Below are 24,041 nucleotides of genomic sequence, written 5' to 3'. Positions count from 1 at the left end.
ACAGTGCGCAACTACAAAACAGTGATGTGGTTGCAGCCGGACTTTCAACAACATAGGGAAATGTAAATTTAACAAAAAATTGCCTGTCCAATGAAGATTTTTCTTAATGGTTTTAATTTTTTTGTATTTGTGTTGTTTTATAGATTTTTGTCTATTTTTTATTTAGTGATTTTGATTATTTTAGTCTGCTTTGTTTTTGCATTTTACTGTCATTTTGGGTATTTTTGTGTGTTTACTTTGGGTGGCTGCCAGTTACACGTCTGCACTAGACACTGGAAAAAATGTGCCCTAACCTCATGTAATTAATGTGGCCTTTTTTCCCCCCAATCGTGTTTACTGGGAAGTTGGTCTTAAAGTGAATTGCAAATGGCAATAAAAAGTCTTGAATTTAATTTGACTGAAGGTGTATCAGTAGTATAATAATGGCAAAGAGAGGTTTTAAGTGGTAGCTAACGTATCATTGGTCTTAGATACTTTGCTCACTACAATGACTTACAGGACTGTTGTTGAGGTTGCTTGGAAACTGTTCGAGTCTGAGAAAAAGCACAAAGACTTTGTGAGTAACATTCCCACCATTTTTCTCTTTGCATCACAGCTTGTCTCCTTTATTCCCTTCTTTTTTTTACTCTCCTTCTCTTCTTTACACCCTTACAGAAGGCTTTTTTTTTTTTAAATTCATATAATTGTTTCTCTTTCCTGAAACGTCGTACCTTCACATTAAGGATAAAATTCCGGGCTAGAGTGAGATGGTCGGACAATGCTGAGGGAATAATTTACCATGTCATCAGTTTCATGACAGTGTTGGTAAAGCTGTCACATCCACTCACAGTTTGTCTCTGTTGACCGTCGATGCTGGAGTGAAATGTGAATATTCCACTGGAAAACTGTGACACAAGTATTGCAATTGTTTTTCTTCTCCTTCTTTTCACAGTTTTCCAAAGCCCTTTGCCACTCAGACAATGAACATGTGTAAATTATGTTTCCCCCTTTGTCATTTCTCACATCCTGACTCTATTTTACTCGTGAAACAGTGCCAACAATGCATGAACATCTCCATCAGTCACTAAAAAATAGGTGTTAAGGATTTATTGGTGCCCAGATAAATATCTATCTATTTATTTTAGATTAAAAGAGCGGTCAGGTTGCCCTAGCAGAGGTTTGTAGCTCCAGAGTTTGCTCTTGTTGACTCCCTGACTTGGATTTTTAAATTCTTAATAAAATGTCACTGTTTACATGGAGAGCAGTTGATGAATCTCGAATCTGGGAAAAAAGGAAGCTTAGAAAATGTAATGACGGGCCGATTTCGGCACCTGCAGTGGGATTCTTTGTTCTCCTTCCCTCATTCTTTTTCAGACGCCGTCTCTTAGAGCGCTGCACGTTTTCAGGCTCAGTGGAGGCATTCCAATAGATCCATCAATTTGGCAAAGCAGTTTGTGTGCAGCGCAAGAGTCGCTCCCTTGGGTTACAGCCGAATATACAGACACACGCACACTGGCACACTAATAGACAATCTAGGTTGTTTATTCGTCTCTCGTCTGTGTTTAAGATGGGACGTTGTTCGTGCTGGTTAGTGGTTCTGTGTTGTTTCTTCCTGGGTTTTTTGGTTTTCAGTAAATTGCCTTTTAAATGTAGTCGTATCATGACTTCAGTCCAGTATGTGCTGCTTTCTTTGACTGATTACAGTGCTGTCAGTCATAGGCTGTATTTGAAATTGCATGCTAACGTACTACTCATACTAAGTCTGATGTCAAAATTAGTATGTAGAGGAGGGGTGTCAAACTCATTTTCTTTCAGGGGCCAAATACCAACCAGTTTGAGCTGAAGTGGGCCACAGATTTTAGTTGAAAAAAGCTAATTCAACATAATGTGCCCTGATTTGCACGTCCACGTATAAATAATAAAGCATGTGAGTATTTCAGTCCTTGATGGATATTCACTTAAATTTCCCTGATTGTGGGAATTTGGGGACATTTTGTGGAATAATTTGAAGAAAATTTGCCAGATTTTGGAAAAATTGAGAGTTCTTTCAACAATTTGAGATTGACTGCCGTCATGTGATATAAGAACTGGAAAACTGAGCTCTGTAAATATTGTGGCTTTTAATAGTTTTGTTGAGATGTCTACAACTGAATATTGGTCATTTACAAAATTTGTAATGTTTTTTTCTCTCATTTTAAATTTGTTGAGCAGGCCGAATTTGATGCTCTAAAGGGCCGGATTTGGCCCCCGGGCCTTGAGTTTGACACATGTGATGTAGAGAATTCACATTAGATAGTATGAAAACATTGACTAAGCGAGAAATACCCGGATGTATACTATCATTTTTGAAGTATGCACGGTGGGCACACTAGTCTCCAAAAATCCGCGAGTTTTATAGATCAAATGAGCACATGTTGATATTGTACTTGATCACTTTCTCGCTTGAAATGCTTTCAGAACGTTCAAAGGTGGCCTCAGTGTGGTTCAGGTTTTTGTCATTGTAGGATCGAAATGCATCTTGGGAAACTTGGAAGTAAAATTGATATCTCAGTATTGTTTCTCGTGACTGTAATTGAGTAGCTTTTTTGTGTACTTCTACTTTTTTGAGTACTTTCTAAAATCTGTAATTTTACTTTTACTTAAGTACATTTTGTTTAAGTACATCGGCTGTATATAGTAGACAGTATATACTCATTGAGGGTTTAGTGTATAGTAGGGCTGAACGATTAATTGCATTTGTGATATTATCGCCGTATCATTCTACATGATTTTCTAATCGCAAAGGCTGCAATTTTATTGATTTATTTATTTCTTCTTGTCCCGTCTTGTTCTGTCCTGTTAAGTTCAGAGAGTGTTTAAGAAGTGGAGTCCCCATGTTTACATGTTTCATGAAACGTGAAGTTAGTTAGATATGTTGAAGAGGTAAAGCCACAGGTTTCTTTGCCTTATTGTTGTAATCTGTGCTTTAAAATGTATATTTTATATTTATTTAAAGTTTCAATAAATCTGAAATTGTTTATTATGAAACAGAATGATTTATTGCTTGTGTTCATTGAAAAATACATGACAAGAGTCCCTTGAAAAAATAATTGCATATTAAATCGCAATCGAAAAAAAATCGCAATTAGATTATTTTCCAAAATCGTTCAGCCCTACTGTATAATATGTTAGTATTTGACTTTGAACACAGCCATAGTGTGGACTTACTGCAGTGCGGACTCCATTTGCTGATTAGCTACGATGCATGTTGCTCTGACTCTGTTCGAAGCATTTTAGGACAAAATGCTCCGACACTGATCGGGACAGTTGGAATTCCAACCAAAGATTCTCTGGAATTGGGATACAAGTTTCCCACAGTCCCTCTCCCCTCATAGTCCCATGACTCATATCAGAGACACAAGGCCTGCAACAGATTGGCTCACACTTGGAAACTCATTAGACAGCACGGAGTCCCTTGGAAAATAAAAATATTCAAAAACAGTGCGTTGTTTCAAGCTCTTCTTCCACTCATTAGCTGAACCAGAACATTCTCTTTCAGGGTTGAATGACCGGGTGTTTACCGTTAGTAAATGACACGCAAGATAACATTTTTTTTAAAAAAAACCTTGCTCGTTTTTGTACACATGCATCAGTAACAGACACCCCTTTCCCTCCTTTCACTTATCTAACCAGTTCTTCTGTCTTCTGTCTTTGTCTTTTTCCTTATTTTCTTTTTTTTTTCTTTTTTTCTGACCTCTGCCTTTCTCGCTGTCCATTCAACCCTTCTTATCTTCTTTGGGACTTCAGTGATGGCGTCAAAGGGCAAAGTTCGAGGTGAGTTGTGGCTGATGCTGCTTCCAAACTCAACCTTTGATCTAATACAAGAATAAAATAAATTATATAAAAAAAAAAAACAGAATAGAAATAACATCGGGAAAATTCAGTTTCTTTGTCATTTTGGTGTTTAAACAGAATTTTCAGTGTGCATATTATTAAAATGATGCTCATTGATAGTGCTTGCACAGGGTGTCTTCGCAGAAATAGGCTGCTTTAGATTCATAGTAATTTCTAATAAATCATTTAGGCTCACTAACTGTAAAAAGAACAGCTCGAGGTCAGAGAATTAATATATGGGCACTTAACTCCTGGGACATTGTCCTTTGTGATTGGTAGTGGACAGGAAGCAGTAATTTATAATGGGCCAATTCTTTTTCATTACTCATTGAATCTGAAAGACAAGACAGGACACTGCATGGTAATCGTGGCAATGGATTTTAAAGGAACTAGAAAGAAAAGGGAGTGTTTGCTACATGGAAATAACCTGTTTTTTTGGGGTTTTTGTGTGTGAATAATACAACTTCAGTTATCCATGACTTTCAGCTCCAGTTTCTAATAAAACTAGTTTAAAAAATAAATAAATAAATAAAGGTAAACGAAAGTATTCGGAGAGCGCAAAATTTCCACCAAGCACCAAATCTCCTCGTTTCCAGATAATTGCAGTTTTCTGTACTAATCTCTATCCCCATTAATCATACAGTACTCAAGGGCCTGATATATGGGCACCCCCCTTTAAAAAAAAAAATTAAAAAAAGTTGTGATGAAATCTGCAATCTTGATGAAACTCTGTGGGGTTATTAAGGAACCAACCCCAGATAACGGAGTCTAATTTCATATAGATCGGCCAATTACGAACCAAGATATCTTTTTTTTTTTTTTTTTCCCCACTAATGAGAGAAAGGGATTTTTTGAAACAGATCCAGAATCTGTATATTGATCTAGATCCCTCCCAAAACTATATGAAATCTTCCATTGCTTAAGGTCTATCTTTGGTTAAAACTTTATCAGAATCCTTTAAGTACTTTTGACATAATCCCGCTAATAGGGATGTAACGATTCACTCAACCCCCAATACGATTTGATTCACGATTTATTTTACAAAATGGGACTGTAGACAAATGATGATTGAAAAATATTCCTTTATTTTTTGGGGGAAAAAGAATCCCTTGATAAACTATTCAAAACAATGCAATTTAACTAAAAATAAATCTTGAATGTAATAAATAAAGGAATAATACAAATGAAGAAGAAGCCTATTCATTTAAATTCTGGTTCTGTAATAAACAATGCAAAACTGCATCGTAGTTCTTTTTCTTTTTAAAAGTGCAACTGAAAATGTATTTTGTGCCTTAACAATTGGACTTTAAAAAAAAAAAACAGTCTGCCCTGTATTTACGTCAGATATTTGTTTGGACCAGCAGAGGGCGCTGGTAAGCCAGTGGTCTGTTGGGATGCAGATATTCTGTGCAGTGAAGAAGAGAAGCTATGCTAGCAGACAGAGCTAATAAAAGAACGTGACTTTTACAGATATTCACGTAATATTACAGATATTCTTTCGGTGCTAAAGGGTTCAGGAATCATTTATTAACATATTTAAGAGTAGAAGGCGGCCAGAAAGAAAGTAGTAGCAGATTCCGCCCTCCGCCTCAGCATTTGGACAAGAGAAGGATAAATATATAGCGCCCTCTGCTGTTTAAAAAAAGTACTGCGATTCAATTTTCAGAAAATCAATATCAACTGTGATACCTATGAATCGAATTTTAACTGCTTTACGATTAATTGTTACATCCCTACCCGCTAACAAACAAACAAATAATTGAACAATATAGTGTTCAAGAGTAAATAACTGTTCATCTAAATTATGAATTCATCATGTATGCCAATAAAGACCGAAACAAAAAGGCAGGTTTCAAATCATACGCCATATTTAGTCTTTGTTTTATTACTTTCTTCATTGTCATTTGTTTCTCGTAATTGTTCTTCTTTTCTACCTCAGCTAAATATATAATATATACAAACTCTCTCTCTCCTGATCAACATTCAGTCGTCTCAAACATAGTTGAGTCCCTCCTCCCTTTAAAGTGTGCCCTCGCTGGGCTATCATCGTTTTCTATCTTACTGTGACAGTATAGGAAATCCATTGCACTCCTAATAGGAGAACAAGCAACTTGTAGATCAGAGTCAAGCCCATGTCTCAGTCCTGCCTCTCGTACCTTTATAATGAGGCTGTTTGTAAGGAAAACATAACAAGCCAGATAAGAAGCATGCTGATGGTTGGGCAGATAAATGCTGAGTTCAAGCGCATGGGTTCATCAGTAGGTGTGTTACTGAAAGACAAGGCTGTCGGAAGCCGGATACAATCGGCAAAGATCAATCTAGAGATGTCTTTTTTTTTTTATCTCCGTTCACTGTCTATGCATCTTCTGCTTGGGTGCTTGATGCGTTCTATCTTGTGAGAGTCTCTTCAAACTATGAATTCTCATGTAGTTGTTGGGGAAAAAAAATGTTCAACTGAACTGTGTCTAGCCTACGAGTGAAAGTCTTACTGGAAATTGTGGAAAAGAGCAATTTTGCAAAGTACATCTGGCAAGAGCCAAAGGACAAGAGCCAAAACTCACTACTTTATCCAACTGCATCTTCCTGATTGGGAAACATTTTCCAACTCACTCTGAAAATGAACAATATAAAGAGTAGAGTAGAGTAGAGTAGAGTATTCTTTATTCATCTGGGGAAATTTACTGACATGACAGCTCGATATAAAGTGCAATAAAAAAGACAACAGAAGGCAACACAGAAAACCCAAAAGACACCCCAAAAAATAGTGCAATGAAGATAAAATAAACAATGCAATAATAGAAGATCTACATAAATAGAAAAAAATAATCTAAAAAGAATAAAGGATACAGGTATATACATATTAATAGGCGGGAGCAAGAAGATATATTGTATATACAGTATGTTTTTACAGACTGTTTTGTTGTACAGTCGTACAGCGGTGGGGATGAATGACCTGTGGTAGCGCTCAGTCCTACACTGTCGCTATCCGGCAACAGATCCGCACGCGCTAGAAAAAAATAATGTTTCAATAAGGGAATGTGGGGGCGATTAGTCCAGTTTGCCATTAACTTATAAAAACTACAAGAAATGACAAATAACCTCCACATTTCCCCTCCGATAAAGGTTGAGAAACCCCTGAATAAATCTGATTTTGCTTTTATGACATTGATTTTACAAAACCCTATCTAGACAGCCAGTGTGTGAGCGACTGCTAATGTTATTTGGCTGTAGAAATATTGACTGTAGATGTGCACCATAGTATGTGCCAGAGCGTTTTCCCTCTGTGTTCTTGTAAGAAATGTGAACAGATGAAGCTTAAGCTGTGGTTTTTCCAAGTAAAACGAATAAATGAAAAAGACTACCTGTAAATTGAAAACAGCATTCATTCCATAATGTATGCTCGACTCAACTCACAACCCACACATTATCCATAATTACATAGAGCATATACACAAATATGCAAACAAAAGCATATGGAGAGAAGTACTTGTGTGTATTGCTTGAATACAAATGGGTTCTGTGTTGGTTACTTTTTGCATTTTAAGGGTTTCTGCCATGTTGGGCACAGGTCTTCTCAGGTAACATGGATTTTCTTTCAATATTTTAGCTTTTGTCCTCCTTTTTCTCCATTTGGGCTGTAAATTACACGCTGTAATTCCTTATTCTAACCTTGCCGGACTCCCCTTTGCTATCAGCTTGTTCTGCTTACCATTGCCAGCTGGAGGAAAGCTGTGTATGAAGTATTTATGAATGCCAGGTTTACCTGGTGCCATAAAACCATGAGATGTCTGACCTTGGCTCAGGGAGAGGATAGTGAGATCCCTGGCCTTTTCTGGGCCAAGCAGGCTTGAACTCAGACAGCTTACTGCAGAGAATTGGGCACATGTTTATATCTCTGCCCTTTGAATTGATGTGGTTCAATCAAGGGCAGGCGGGCCTGGCAAACAACAGGGGCGTCTGGAGCACATCTGGTGGCCAATTGAAAATTAGTGCATGTCGTTTCAAAGAATAAAGAAAACATGTTAAAAATAGAATTGGCCCTTTTGTAAACGAGCAGCAAAGTTTGCTTTCGAAACCAAGCGAAACTTTAACTAACGACATCTGCTGTTTGTGTCGTATTTTTGGTGTCACTTTTTGGTTTGAAAACACCAGAAGGCATTAGCGCACGACAGATTAATTGGCGCAATTATAGCCATCAACGATTAATCGACATCGGTCAATAGCTGACCAATTAATCTGTTGGGTTTTATTTCGAAACTGGCGTTTTTTTTCTACTTGGAAATTCTGCTTTATAAGCTGCCACTCTCCATTCAGCAGTAATTGAGAGAAGTCACTGCTGGATTGTTTACAGTTTTTTTTTTATTTATCCATGTTTAGTCTTTGAAATTAGAGCAACTTTGTTTTAATTTGTTTATTTTATTCCAGAAATAGTTTGCACAAGTTTGTCTTTTTTTCTTTATCAATAGGTTTACAGTCCTTATGTTGACTAATCAAAGTTCCTTATTTTAATTTACTAGGGTTTTGCTTTTTTTGTTTGTGTTGAATAATATTTTGGGTGTGCTCATGGACAGTATATATATATATATGTGTAATGATATTAACAGAAATCCGAAATTTGTAGTAAAAAAATCAAAAACCCATTTCTAACAATCTACATATTCTCTGTAATTCAATGTTTCATCTCATTACATAAATTATCCTACATTGCTCTTATGTCTTTTTTTGTATTATTTTGTTTTATAATGTATTGCACTGTTTTTTTCTTCATGTATTTGTTTATTCTGTTTTTATTGTAGTGTCCTTGGGTGGCCTGAAAGGCTCTTTTATATAATAATATTGAATTATTATTTAAAAAGTGACAGAAACCTGTTTTTTTTTTTTTTCTTTATTATTATGAATTTTATATTTGAGATGACTTGACATTGAGATGACTTTGTTGTAATTTTTGCGCTATACAAATAAAGTTGAGTTGAATTGAATTGAAAATGTTTATCCTTAAAACTGGTAAAATGTTTGACTATCACATTAATAAACATGTTGACAATGAATGTCACACTGAACATAATTTACAGTTAAAGAAAAAGCGTAATTATACCTATGTATTAATTGCTAATTAATGATCACAATTATAATAATAAGTCATTTATAATTAAAATATATATTATCATTTATCGGCCAATTAATCGGATATCAGCTTTAAAAATAAAAATAAAAAATTCCAAAAATCCCACATCACTCAGACTCTTGAAGGCATCGTCACACGTCAAACGATCACTTTCCCACGCTGCACTTCAGCAACACCTACGAGCACTGCTAAGAAGTGTACGCTGGGTGATATTGTGCAGAAGCGACTCTCAGGGCTAACTTTGATGTGGAGTTTGTGATGGCAGCACCAACAGCTGCCCAGTCTAATTACTGTATGGAAATGACACCAGCGCTGCCATAGCCAGCCTTTCTGGTGTAGGATAATTAAATTCATATCTCCAGATCAGAAACAACTGTCCTGAGGTGGTTGTATGCCAGCATGGAATACAAGCACGGCTCCACCCTCTGCAGGGGTTACTTTCAATTTGATCACAGCAGGAATCCTATCGCTGTCAAAAGAGTAAATTTAGACACACACACACACACACACACACACACACACCCACACACACAAAGTATCCAGCTGAAAACAAACCAGAAGCGAAACAAAAGGCTTTAAAATGTTTATTCACAATAAGCAAAATGAGTTGAAATTGAAGTAAATGTCATCAATGTATGATTTATACAAATGTTTTGAACTTAATTCACAAGTAGGCCTACATTAGACATGGGCAACTGGTGGTCCGGGGGCCACATCTCGCCTTCGGCCTAATTATTTGCTGCCCCTGCAAGACAAATCCACCAAAAAATTGTGATTCAAGAAATTGGAAGTAATATGAAGCCCAACATGATACACAAAGTAACTCGCAAGATGACCAAAAAATGCAAAGAATGTCAACAGAAATACACAAAGCAACAACAAAAACACGTTATTTTTTTTTTTTTTCAAATATTACACAAAGCCACAACAAAAACGCAAAAAAAGTTTCCAAAAATACACAAAAACAGACTAATAAAACATACAAAGGGACATCAGAAACACAAAACAACCATCTGCACACAAAACAACACAATTACACACATTGTGCACAGATTGACAACAAACATTTTAAAAAAATAAACAAAATGCAAACACAACACACAATAACTAACAAATGACTCATAAAATACACAAAATGTAAGGAGAAATTCCCAACATTAGTTTTTAACCTAATCCTTTTCAAACATTCACTAGTTGGCCTACAACAGACATAAGCAACTGGTGGCCAGGGGGCCACCTATGGCCCTCGGCCCAATTCTGTATGGCCACCAAGACAAATCCATCAAAAATTGTCATTCATGGAATTGGAAGTAGTATGAAGCCCAACACAATACAAAAAAAAACTCAGAAAACACACAAAACGACAGCAAAATGCAACAAAAATACGAAAAGCAACAATAAAAATGCATAAAATTACATTATAAAAAGTTTAAAAATAGCAGGAAAATCCCGAGTCCGAGACAAGACCGAGTCAAAATGCTTCAGAGTCCGAGACGAGACCAAGAACTTTAAAATTTGGTCTTGAGACCGGTCTCGACTACCACAACACTACTACATAGTACAGAGTATGTACACCTCTTTGTACATCCAACCTGCAAACACATACTCATTTGGCCATAATTGGCAACAGATAAATACACACAATGAATCCAAAAACCCACAAAATGACTAAAAACTCAGAAAACGACAACAAAACTACACAAAAAATGAGAACAAACAATTATAAAAACTCTTTGTTCTTTCCTGTATTGATGTTCAGATGGGTCCGTATTCTAAATGGCCCTTAGATCAGACAGTCAGAAAAGTTGCCCATCTCTGGCGTACATGACTATTTATGTGGTATTGATAACTTAATGCCTCCTGATTTTTCTATACATACAGTACGCTCCTAATACAAATTTTCAGACCTGTTGAAAAATTGCAAGAATTAGCATTGTTGCACTGTTGAATAAAGTATAAACAAAATTGAGTAAGCAAATTATTGCAGCTAACAAATAAACTGAAATAGGCTATTTATCAGCTTATTAAAAGTGCACTTTTTGTGCACTGCTATTTTCCCATTTAGTGAATTATTTCCACTGTCTATAGTTTGCACAAACAGTTGTCTGTAAACGTTGCCAGTTGTTTTAATATTGAATCCTTTGCAGTGTTTCTTTTCTTTGTGCCTTTTTTTGTGTTTTATAATAAGAACGTAAATGCTCTTTTCACACCTAGGCATTGTAAATCTCTTTGATTGTGTGTCTTCCTCTGAAAGCAAACATTTATATAATCCTGTCAAACGCTTACATGCTTTTCACAGGAACACGCAGTTTAGTCTCTCCGCGAAATATCGGAAACTCACTTTTCTTCCCAATTGTAATGGTGTTAGAAAATGTTGATGAGTCCCATTCGAAATGCAACGTTGAATTGGGATACATGTTTATAGGAGGTGTGAATAGGGTCATAGCTAAAAAAAAAAGGAGTAAACGGATCTGTATGTGCAACATGTTCTTGAGAAAAAAGGAAGGAGTTTGTGTGAAAATTGTCACAGTTGGGGGGGAGGGGTGATTGCAGGGAGTGACAATGCACTTGTCTTTTATGCATCTTTTTTTCCAGGAAGTTGCAAAAAAAACAACGTTTTAGGTTTGGTAATATCAAACCATCCTGCCAAGTCTGGCTTGTTTCATTTGCTAATATTTACTTGATGCTCCAAACTAGTGGAGATGTTTTCTCTGGCAAGGACACGGTGACAGGTTACACGCTTCGATGATGAATTCACACCAGTTCTTGACATGATGGAACTCTTGACCTTATAGCGTCTTTCCAATCACGCTCTCTGTGTCCCTGCAGCCTCTGACAATCTGAGAATCAGTCAGTCTGAAAAGCTGCCGCACCCAGCTGCGACGCCACCTGTGTAACCTTATAGACACTAACGGGCCATGGCAAAGCTGTCATGTACCATGTAATCTTCTGCATCTCATTCACAACACCCTGAGTGGAAAGCAGTTTTAACAGTAATCCACTTTAGATGATGCTTTAAGCTGTCAGTGTACCACAGTGTGGCTCCACTTTAGGCTAAACATTATGTCGTAAATCCACATTTTAGATTAGTCTTTTAAATATATAAACATGTTTTCATTCAATTGTCATGAATTGGTCACAAAATAAGAATTAATCAGTGTAATCCAAAAATCATGAAAACTGACCAACAGAATAGTTGGTTTCCCTGGTTCTGCTGGAGATGTATTCCCATTAAAAGGGTGTTTTTAAGCCGGGCTACCGGACTCATAATGCCACTCACTTTGTTGTTGTTGTTGTTGTTGTTGTGTACACTAATTAAAATCACTACTCCTCTGGTATTCGTGAACGGATCGGGCTGAAATATGCTAGGTATTATCTATGGATAATAATAATAATCGAATATCGGATTCCGATTTTCGATTTGGGGCCCAAGGGGTCCCAAAATAAAAAAAATTAAAAAAAACGAAAGTTGATTCCTCATTTATTTGCAAGTCGAATATTACGACGGTTGGTGGTATCGAATCATTGGCACATACCAATATATAAATGGGACCCATTACCCCGTCACGGAGGTTCCAGAAGGGACCCCATTTTTCAAATGACTACTCCTACTATGAATACTATATGAATGAATATGATGAGATGCTCGGAGCCCTTTTTTTGAAATGGGGTACGGGGCCCGGGGGCCCACCTCCTATTTCTGGTAATTTCCAAATTTATGGGAACATAGTCATGTGACATATTGTTTCAAAGGTAATGCAACGTAGATTAAGATTATGCCTTGCACATTTTGATTAGGGACCCTTTTTGAGGCAATTTCCATTAAAGTTGTTTTCTACTTTATTTGTGAGTCAAATATTACGACAGTTGGTGGTACCAAGTCATTGATACATAACAGTATATGAATGGGGCCCACTACTTTGTATATGCCAGGGGGGGCCAGGGGGATGAGTGGATGTCAAGAACCTCCCGTAAGCGCAATGTGCCTGTGTTACCACTGTGACAGATTTAACACGGCAAATTTCACCTTTAAAAATAGATGTCGAACAAACAAACATTTTAGGGTTAGGGATAGAGTTACAGTAGGGTTAGGGTTATGGCTAAAATAAAAGGGTTAGCGGGATAGCTAAAAAATAATATGAGCTAAAATTTAAATGACCGAACTTTAAGTCACGTGGTGCACCTATCACGTGACCTAAACTGGCCAATGAGGGGCGCTGCGTATCCATAGAGTGGCAGTCTACAGATATGTTTAATGTACCCGTAGCCAAGGCCATTTTTTTGATGTTTACTTTTTAAAAGAGTCGTTGAATTGAATTAGTTGAAGTTTTATTAAATTTTCTTAATAAAAAGTACGTTACACCTACACCTACTACTGATTCTAAAACAGTGATAAAAAGGCATATTTCTTCATAATTCTCACAAATCTTTTTAATTTTCCCCCAATTTTGTAATTAAAAAAAGAGAAAAATGTTTATGTAATGGCATCAGTATTTGTTTATTTGTTCATTGGATCCCTGTTAGCTTCCACTGTGGTGGTTGCTAATCTTCCTTGGGTCCATAAAAACATCAAGACTCATGTACATGTAAGAACTGAAAAAATACATGATATATACATTAATATTGGTAAAATGTATGATTTTAAAGCATTTTTAAATGTGTAAAAATGACATGTTTTTCTGATTTCAGTTGTTTTTTTTCTGATTGAATGTGACTCTTGCTAATATTCCCAAAACGATTTGTGTGCTTGCTAGTTATTCCTGTAAAATCAGTTTCATTTTTGCGGCATTAACAAACCCAACAGTCAACACACATTTAACAGGTTTCAATCAAACACTTCTGTTTGCTAAACCAACATGTTGTTAGTTTTTAAAGGCATCCTCCATTGTTTTTACAAATGTGTCTTAGAAACTTTTGAAATGTACTTATTAGAAGATCGATGTCGAACAAAACGCAAAATTTTGCACCATATTCGATTCATTTTAAGTAAAGGCCCCTTAGGAGAGCTCTTTTTCTCTGCTTCATTGTCTACTATGAAACCGCAGAGTTGGAACAGTCACCCTCGGCGGTCACAGATTTCTTCGGGTCACAATTGTTTTTACTTTCTTTCAGTAAACGAAAGAGGTTTACATCGGTTTCTTTTACTTTTTCTGATTATTTGAAGTGACCAAAAGCAGCACAAGAAGAAATTTTGATGGAAAAACTTTGCTAAATGATCTGAAAAGCAAGCTGAATGCTTCACTCCAATTGATGTTTACAGGCAAATGGGAGCGTGTGACATCACAAATCACATAATTTCAAAATGGTGGAACACGGGCTCTAAAACTGTAAACTAGTCCCATTTTTTATATTAATAAAACGAATATGGTGCAAAGTAATGCATTTTTTTATGCATAGATCTTCTAATAAGTACGTTTAAAATATTTTGTAAAAACAGTTCAGGATCCTTTTAAAGGAATAATGGTTCATGTTTGTACCCAGCAGAAATTGTTAAAAGCATCATGAAAAGTTTCTTCTGTGGTTCCCAACCACCAGGCTGCGGACAAGTACGGGTCCAAAAGGAAAGAATAAAATTGTAAAGGCGTGAGAATCCTCAGACATACAATAGCGCAGATACCCACACATATCATGTATCAGAAGCACACGAGCCACACCCCCCCTGAAGGAATGGCAGGTCAGAAGCCGTTCGGCGTCAGACCGACAGTTGGGGATCACTGGTTTACATCATAATAAACTGCAATTTTCCTTTAAACTGACAGTGTTGTGATCCCAAATCTGCAATTATCAGTTGTGCTCAACTGGCTTTAAAGGTGACTCTACTAATCAAATCTGTGAACTGCCTCTATCCATTTTGTAATCCTCTATTCCCAGCCATACATCATAGCTATGGAGCTCAGATGAGCTTCAGTGCTGTTGGAAAGGTCAGTAGCTCCAGGCTGTCCGTCTGTCTGCCTGCATTCTCTCTTTTTCCTCTTGAATGCTTAAATAGAAAAGGTTAGTTGACTTAGTTGCTCTTGCTTGAAAGGTCATTTGGAAAAACAGACGGAAAGCATCAAGGGTACTCTTATAATTCGTTTCAAGTTGTATGCATTCGTTGAATGTAGGATGTTTTATATTTATATGTGCTTATATAATGTCAAGTCTAGACCAACCTTGGGTTGAATAGTGCATCGTTGAAAGCTTTGTTTAAAGGCAAGGAGAAATGCGAGAAGAACTAAATATTGAACTCACTTGTTTATTAAACAGGTTATGTACCAAGTATTCAAAGGGTTTACAGTCTTCAGTTTGTTTATCTCTGTGACCTGCTTTGCAAATTTAGTCAGCTTAGAAATATTGCGTCAACCCCTAAAGAAACCGTAAAGTGAGTGTAAAATTAAATGATCTTTCAAGAAAATGAAAGACCATAATTAGTTATCTAGTTGTATCTATCTTAATACTGTGACATGTCATTAGGAATCCAAATGTATTTGCCATGACAGTGGTATCAGCTATAAATCAGCTAATTAACAACAGCAGGGTGTTTTTGGCATTTGTTAAATTGTCTTTTTTTTGTTAAAAATGTCTTAATTTAATTCTTTGTTCTTTATTAATTAATCCCTCATGATCTGAAGGACGGTACTTTTTAAATCTCTGGCGTGGCCAAATACAAGAAGTAAAGAAGAAGTATAATCGTTTAATTATTAAATAAAAAAAATAAAAAACAAGAACTTACAAAATAAAGATAAACAAGAGCACTCAGTTAGCGCAAACCTCCGCCAAGCGCCAAATCTCCTCTTTTCCCGATTTTGGCAGTTATCTGGATCAGATCCTGATCGTGGTATAATGATAATTTATACCTTAAAGCAGGGGTGTCAAACTCATTTTAGTTCACATACGGACCAGTTTGATCTCAAGTGGGCTACAGATTTTAGCAGGAATAAGAGCAATTTCAACATGAATGTGCCCTAATTTGCACTTCCAGGTATAAATTACATATAAAGTATATGAGACGTAAATATCCAAGCATTAAGTGACCTTAAACTTAAATTCACTATCATTTCCTTGATATTATGTTTTTTAATTTAGTAGAATCATTTGAGGAAATGTGCAAGTTTTTTTCCCCCAGATTAAAAATGATTGTCATCGTGTAATACAAGTGTGGGTAATTTGTAAATTTGTATCCATGCGTATTTGGAGGAGTTAATATATCTACAAGTGAATTATTTTGTAATTTACACAATGATAAATGTTTTTTCTGTCATTTTTACCTTCTCCTGCGGGCCGAATTAGATGCTCAAAAGGGCCGGATTTGGTCCCCGGGCCTTGAGTATGACACTGAGGCTTTAAAGGATTGGAAGGAATTTCAAATATACAGTAGGTTCAAATATATGGATTGGACACGCCCATTTTCTTCAAAAAATCAGGATGAAATGCGCAATCTGGATGAAACTTCATAAAATGGATGATTTAAAATGTTTTTGTTAATGATTTTAATTGCTTTTTGCTGCTGATTCGAATGTTCTTATTGATTTTTAAGCTGTTGAATGTTTTCTGTTGCACTTTTTGATCATGAACATTGACTTGCCTTGTGTATGAAATGCGCTATACAAATGAAATTAAGTTTAGCCTATGACGAGTTCTTCAAACTGATCTAAAATCAGTATATCGATCTGGATTCCCTCCAAAATGGAATCTTCCATTTTGTAAATCTTTGGTTAAATCCACTAATAACACCTGTGAAAATATTAAGTCCAAACCCAAAAACTAACTAAGTGACCAATTGACTTGGAAAAAGGAAGCTACAAATTGCTGCCAATTCACGATTATGAGGTTTAAAGTGCTTGTAAAATGTGCACCATGGTTCAAACTGTGTTATTCAAGCTAAATTAAACAAACGCTAATGTCCTTTCTCCATGATGTCCTAGAAATAAGCATGACTGACTTGGATTAGCCCTATCTTGTCTGTATCTGTGCAGGCCAATTAAAGTGACCGCACTATACAGAAGAAATACAAGCTTAAGAAAAAGGGAGACGGATCAAGATAAACTTTAAGGACTGAGGAGCACCAAGAGACAGAGAGAATATGAAAATGAGAGACAAAGGAAGTGAATATGCCACCCTTCAGGGATTAATTAGAGGAGGATACGTGATGGGGACAAAGAAGAATGAAGTGCTGGGAATTCGGCGGAATGGCTCTGAACTGGAATAGACAGAAGTAGAAACTGAAAGTAGGAGAAAGAGTGAAGTCGGCCGCAGAGAAGGACCTAAATTTAGACATGGAAATCAGGAGAGAACAGCTGTCTCCTTCTCTCAGGAGATACATTTAAATCAGGTCTGGGTGGCCAGAGGGGGAGAATAGTGGAACCTACTCTGCAGGCCAATTAGGTGCACTGTGCTAATATAACCATCATTGTGCCGCCTTTGGCCTCCTCGGTCCCACTGGAAGTGTAGCGCCAGACACCAACTCGGGGCTTAGACACAGGGATGCCCACACCTCTGTAGCACGGCTCCAGAGAAGAGAGGTGGGCATAAATGGGGGAACAAAGGATTGATATTCTGGCCTGTATCCATTCTTATGTCATGCAAATGATTGTAATGTAGAAACAGCTACTTCAATAATAGAAATTGCCTTCGTTTTTGCATTCTGTATTTTAATGCTTTGGACTCAATTGACATTTCTACATGAATCAACAGTGTTATTTAAATTATTCAAAGCAGGGGTTCTCAACCTTTTCAGCCATCGACCGCCAAAATAAAGGTGCCAGAGAGCGGGGATCTCCCACTGTAGCATGCACAGTCATGTGGAGGCAGGACCATCTATAAGGGGGATAAATGGGAGAGCTCTTTGGGGTCCATCCATAAAGTCAGCAAAATGATGGTCCATTGTTCTATGAATTTGTGATAACCCCATTTATTTATTTATCTGAATAATATCCACTGTTGTCCAGGAACTTAGTTATTTGCATCATATATAAAGTCATCTTAAAGATACAAATCCTTGTTTTAATCAGAAATAGAATGGGTTAAAAAGTGACGTTGTGAAATGGGATTTTAAAAACAATAGAAAATGGTTAAAAGCTGCAAATTAGAGTGGCCAAAAACGGAGAGAAAAAATAGTAAATAATGGACATGAAAAATGGTGAATGAGGTTAAATTGGCAAAAAAAAAATATGCATGAAATGTGGTTAAAAGAGGTTAAATGTGACAATAATGGGTCAACATATGCAACATGAGGTGGAAAAGTGGTGGGAAGGGTTTATAAGTGCTTAAAATGTTTTGAACGGTAACAAATTTGCAGAACAGGCATTCCACTTTGATGGAGAAGTGGCAGAAATGGGTGTATGGACCACAATAACTTACCATTGAGGTCATATTTTCACCGCCATTTATTTATTTGTTTGTTTGACTGTTTGCAGGATTAAGTCGGAAGTACTCAACAGATATTGATAAAATTGTAACCAAAGATAGAGCTTACTCAGTGGAAAATGGATCCAGATCAATATACTGATTCTGGATCAGTTTAATATAATTTTAATATACAAAGTTTTGGCTTTAATTCTAAAGTCATCTCATATCTAAAAAACGTATATTATTCCCCGTCGGCCAGAATCAAAATAAACGCTACTCTAACCAACCCTGTGCCACTTAAAAGATGCCGTCGGCAGAAGTGTCCCTTAAGTCCAACTCCCACTATTTATCGAAGCTCTGGCTCAGGCTGTTAGAGAACACCAGGACATAAGAGGAATTTGGATTAAAGACACTGAGTTTAAGACCTGCTTTTATGCAGATGACGTATTGATCACTCTTTCGCTGCCAAATTTGAGTCTAGCAAAACTAATGTCCTCCCTGAAAACATGTGGTTATTACTCGGGTTATAAATTAAACATTCATAAAACACAAGTTATTTCATCTAAATATATCCACTCAATACGAATAGATAACCTTTGCAATTTTAAATGGGTGAATAACATCATTAATTATTGAGGAATCAAAATTCCTAAGGATCTATCCATCACCTAGGCAACTAACTATCTGCCAATTACCAAAAAGATAAAGACAGACTTGAATAACTGGAGTTTATTACCACTGGACTTACATAATCAAATAGTCAAAATGTACATTCTGCCACGGCTGCCTTTTCTTTTTCTGTCAATGCCAATAGAAATACCTGAAAAACATCTGATAGAGTGGAAGAGAATGCTATCTGGGTTCATATGGAAAGGCTTTAAATCAAGGGTCAGAAATAAAACATTGTAACTGCCCAAAAAAGGAGGATTATCTCTGCCAAACATAGTGAACTATTACAAATCTGCACATCTCATATCTGATTTCAATGCTAAATGGAAATATCTAGAATTAAGTGAACTGGATATTCTCCTTCAGAGCTTGCTCAGACACAGAAATCTATACTTATTGCTTAAGCACAGTTTAGGTGGTTGAACAAAAACACCCATAAACATTTGGTTTCAGAATGTTGTAAATACAAACTGTAAAATCACATCAAAATATTACAATGGGTGACACATGATAAAGATTTTAAACCTGCCCAGATGGCTGAACGTTTCAAGCAGTGGCTCTCAAAAGGTATCACAACTAGGGATGTCCCGATATTGCAGCTTTGCGTGTCGGCCAACATCGATATTGATTTGATACGATATCAGCATGAATCATACATACTTTTATTACTTTTTAATAAAAAATAATGATTACTTACTTTGTTGTGTGGAATGTTAGAAAAGGCTTGATCATGTGATGAGAGTAACTGACCCATTTATTATTAACCAATTGGTTACATACATTTTAATAGGGATGTAATGATTAATTGTAAGGCAGTTTAAAATCGATTCATAGGTATCACGACTCACATCGATGCTGTGAAAATTGAATCGCAGTACTTTTTTTAAACAGCAGAGGGCGCTATATATATTTATCCTTCTCTTGTCCAGAAGTGTTGGCGGCGGGCGGAATCTGCTAGTAGTTTCTTTCTGGCTGCCTTCTACTCATAAACATGTTCATAAATGATTCTTCACCCCTTTAGCACCGAAAGAATATCTGTAATATTACGTGAATATCTGTAAGAGTCACGTTTTTCTATTAGCTCTGTCTGCTAGCATAGCATCTCTTCTTCACTGCAAGAATTCTGCATGCCAACCAACCACTGGGTTACCAGCGCCCTCTGCTGGTCCAAACAAATATCTGACGTAAATACTTTGAAATGACCAATTGTTAAGGCACAAAATACATTTTCAGTTGCACTTTTAAAAAGAAAAAGAACTATTGTGCAGTTTTGCATTGTTTACTATAGAACCAGAATTTAAATTAATAAGCTTCTTCTTCATTTGTATTATTCCTTTTGATTTTTTGATTTTTTTTTTTCATGCACTTAAAAATGACTGCAGACATCAAATATATTGTCAAAGTGCAACTTTATTGCTGTGATTGTCCTCAAGATTTAAAATGCATAGAACAATCCCTAAATAAAAAGTAAATGAGACTCTGTCATTCAACTATTACAAGCTTTAACTCGGGTTTAAGCAAAAGTGCAACAGAAACTTCACAGTAGCTTAAATTATCTGATTAAGAAATCAGATAATGACATATTTTATAACATAAAAATAATAAACTCCTCCCTTAGCATCTCAGCATAGTGTGAATAAAAAATTAAACATGCCTGTGGCACACCTATAGCCTACTCAAAGGGTAAACACATGTAAACAGAGGGGGCGGGCTCACATAGGAATGCGAAAAAGTCCGAAAAAACTGTGATGGGAAAAATTTTTAAAAAAAATAAATAAAAATATATATATTTTTTTTAAAACTTGTATTTGCGAAAATAGTTTTTATCTACAAATTTGATTAATCGATAAAATTGATTTTTTTTGCCCAGCTCTAAAATCAATAGTAGGCTTTGAGATTAATCATGATTTTTGTTCAATTTTTCTTGGTAATATTTCCCCCTCAATTAATGTTACGGGAAAATGTTTGATTAAAATAATGTTAGTAGCCAGTAAAAAAGCTATTACAAGATGATTGCTATCAAAAGAGAAGTGGATTGCAATTGTTAAAGAAATATATGACATGGAAAAACTGACCGCAGGGATAAATTCACAACATACTTGAGGAAATGGAAAGCTCACCTTGAATAAATGACGTCTCTTCACAACAGGATGTTACCAATGCAACTATTGTGTATTGTTGTTTGTTTGAGTATGGGATGTTTCCTATAGTCCTATTCAATGTTCTCTCTATGCTTTTCATACACTTATATGAAGAGGCCTCTGCCTGGTTTTGATGTCGATAAAAGATGATGGACAAGTAAAACAAAATGGACTGAAGTGCTCCTAAACTATGAATCCAGCACTTTCTCTTAAATTGTACACGTTTTCATTATGATTCATCTTCCTTCTGCCTATTTTTTCTTGCCCATCCGTGCCTTCTTGTTTTATTCCTTTTTTTTTCTATATTGTAAAATAAATGACTTTACATAAATAAAGTAAAAAATATGATATGATATGTTGTAATATTTCACTGCGCGTCCAAATTGATTTTTTTAATCATGTTTTCAGCGAAAAAAAGCTTGATTTCACTTGATTTTCATAAAACACACTGGGCACTTTTATTAATGTATGTGGTGACTTTTTTTTAAAAGTATTTAAGAACTTTACAGAATCTGAATCTGTTGTAGAAGCAAACGTTAAACTATTTGAAGCATGTATTTTTTATATATATTGGTACTTGAATTACAGTTAGTTACCATTTTCTTGTTCTTGCAATTTTAAATAAAATGAAATACAATGTATTTCATACCATTTTGTACTGAAATTTGTAACTATTGATATCGTAATGTATATCGTATTGTTTAGTAACAGGATATATCGGAATATAGCGTATTGTGACATGCAAATTGGGAATCGTATTGTATCGTCAGATTCATGGCAATGCACGCCCCTAGTGCCCAATACATTTGGACCTACTTTATTGTTATTAATGCAGAGATTTCATGGTACCATAATCAGGATCGCTGATTCAGAAAACTGAATATCTGAAAAAGGAGGGTACTTGGCGCTCTCTGAGTGCTCTTGTTTTATTTAGTTTTTGTGTTGTTTTTTATGTTGCAAAATCTCAAATGTATTCAACATTCATATTGGTCAGATTTACATGTTTAATGCTTTAATCAGGCTTCAACAACATCACCACTATCTCTGCTGTAATGAATTGAAATTATATTGTACAAAATGTCCCTCAATCAACGTCATTGCTTCCATCGAGTATGATGGCAAGACCATTAACTTGTCTTTGTGACCAGCACAAAGGGATGAAATCTATCCCAGTGTGCAGAGTGTCATCCCACTGGGTGAGGGAGAGAGAATTAAGAGGAAAAGTAAGTGATTTAAAGAGAAGAAGAAGAAGAAGTAATAAAGAGGGCACGTGCAGGCGCAGTAGGACGGTAAAAGCACTGGCAGATCATGCCTCATGCAAAAACGTACATGAATAAAACATATAGCCTCCCATAGCTCCGATCCATTTTTCCTCCTCTTCCTTCCCTTTCTAACTCTAGCATGCATGATTAACCTGAGGAGGCCTTAATCAACACTGGAAATGACCCGTGCTCCTTGACTCGGCTCTTTATGCCTCTTCTTGCCTCCTTCACCTCCGTCGTCTCTCCTCTCTTCCCCTTCTCCACCTTTCTGTGTGATGACGTTTGGCTTTCTACCTGCTAACCTAGGAGACTAATATCCACCAGTGTCTATTTGTCTTACTGTCACCATAATTAACTGCAATATGGGGAAGTGCCAACACAGGGATGGTATTATGTGCTATTTTGCAACAAGAGAATCCATTAGCGGCGACGCACAAATGGGGAAAAGATGGCGATTCTTTAATCTTTTACCTCATTTTTTCTTCTTTCCTGTTTCTCTTTTTCTTTACTTTCTCTTGATCCTTACCTGGGGCGGGGGTGGGGGTTGGGGGGTTTAAGACGTCAGAGTTTGCTGCGGATGAATAATCTTTGTTACCTAAGCCTTCATTCACACAGTCTTTAAAACCTGTCCTGTGGGGATGGGGGCCAGGGTAGATTCATGGTTATTATTATTTACTTGCTTACTCGCCCCCTCTCTTTCTCTCTCTCTCTCTCTCACACACACACACACACACACACACACACGCACAATAAGCTTAGAGGTCACATAGAATTATATAACTCAGCTCCTCCGTCTGTTTCACTCTCTGACTGAAGCATTACTCGCATCGACAGCACACACACATGAATCCACACAGAACAGTTTTTAATTGGACCTCCCTGGGTAGCTGAAGGTCTGAGGTTGGCACCGTGTGTCGAACGCCGCCTGTGTTTTCAATATTAGCCGACAATTAATCCACCACAGTCGTGACTGGTCGGCAGTACTGGGCATTGGTAATTACACTCATATGTTGTTGTTTTTAAATTATTATATCAACCTTTGCAGCCCGCGACAGCCAAAATAAAGGTTCCAGAGACTGAGGCTGTACCTGAAGGGCCATCTATAAGGGGGAATAAAGGGGGGAGCTTTTTGGGGTCCATCCATAATGTCAGCAAAGTCATGGTCCATTGTTCTATGAATCTGTGATAAACGCATGTATTTATTTATCTGAATAATATCCCCTGTTGGCCCGGATGTTTGTTATTATTTTCACCATATATATAGTCATTTTAAAGATGTAAATCCTGGTTTTAATCAGAAATAAAATGGGTTAAAGGTGACTAAAAAAAATGGTGGGAAAGGTGGTGAGATATTGTAAAAACCACAGAAATTGGTAAAAAGTTGCAAATTAGAGTGCCCAAAAACGGACAGAAAAATTGGTGAAAAGGTTTCAAAGTGTCAATATTGAAACGATTAGCTTAAACTGGAAAAAGGTTAATGTGGTTAAATTGGCGTGAAATATGGTGAAAATAGGTTAAAAGTGACAATAATGGGTCATCACATGTAACATTAGGTAACATTACAAAGGGTTCAATGTGTTACTATTGGGACAATTAGTTGAAACTGGCAAATAATGGCCAAAAAAAATCGTGAATGTAGTTAAATTGGCAAAAAAAATAAGCATG

General features: G+C 36.4%; 1 protein-coding gene across 4 annotated transcripts in view; it reads left to right on the top strand.

Moving 5' to 3' along the window:
• LOC114475555 (cell adhesion molecule 2-like) overlaps positions 1–24,041 on the top strand; it is a 330,216-nt gene that overhangs the window by 219,931 nt on the left and 86,244 nt on the right. For 2 of the 4 annotated variants that reach the window (XM_028466471.1, XM_028466467.1), the window contains exons 2-3: positions 3,766–3,792; positions 22,263–22,337. The exons of 1 other annotated variant lie outside the window; for it this stretch is intronic. In XM_028466471.1, the coding sequence (XP_028322272.1) occupies positions 3,766–3,792; positions 22,263–22,337 (102 nt within the window). The remainder of the gene's footprint in view (positions 1–3,765; positions 3,793–22,262; positions 22,338–24,041) is intronic. One more of the 4 variants, XM_028466469.1, reaches the window with a different exon arrangement.

The sequence above is a fragment of the Gouania willdenowi genome, chromosome 14, assembly GCF_900634775.1.
Source record: "Gouania willdenowi chromosome 14, fGouWil2.1, whole genome shotgun sequence".
NCBI lineage: Eukaryota > Metazoa > Chordata > Actinopteri > Blenniiformes > Gobiesocidae > Gouania > Gouania willdenowi.
This window is presented reverse-complemented; position numbering and strand designations above follow the sequence as displayed.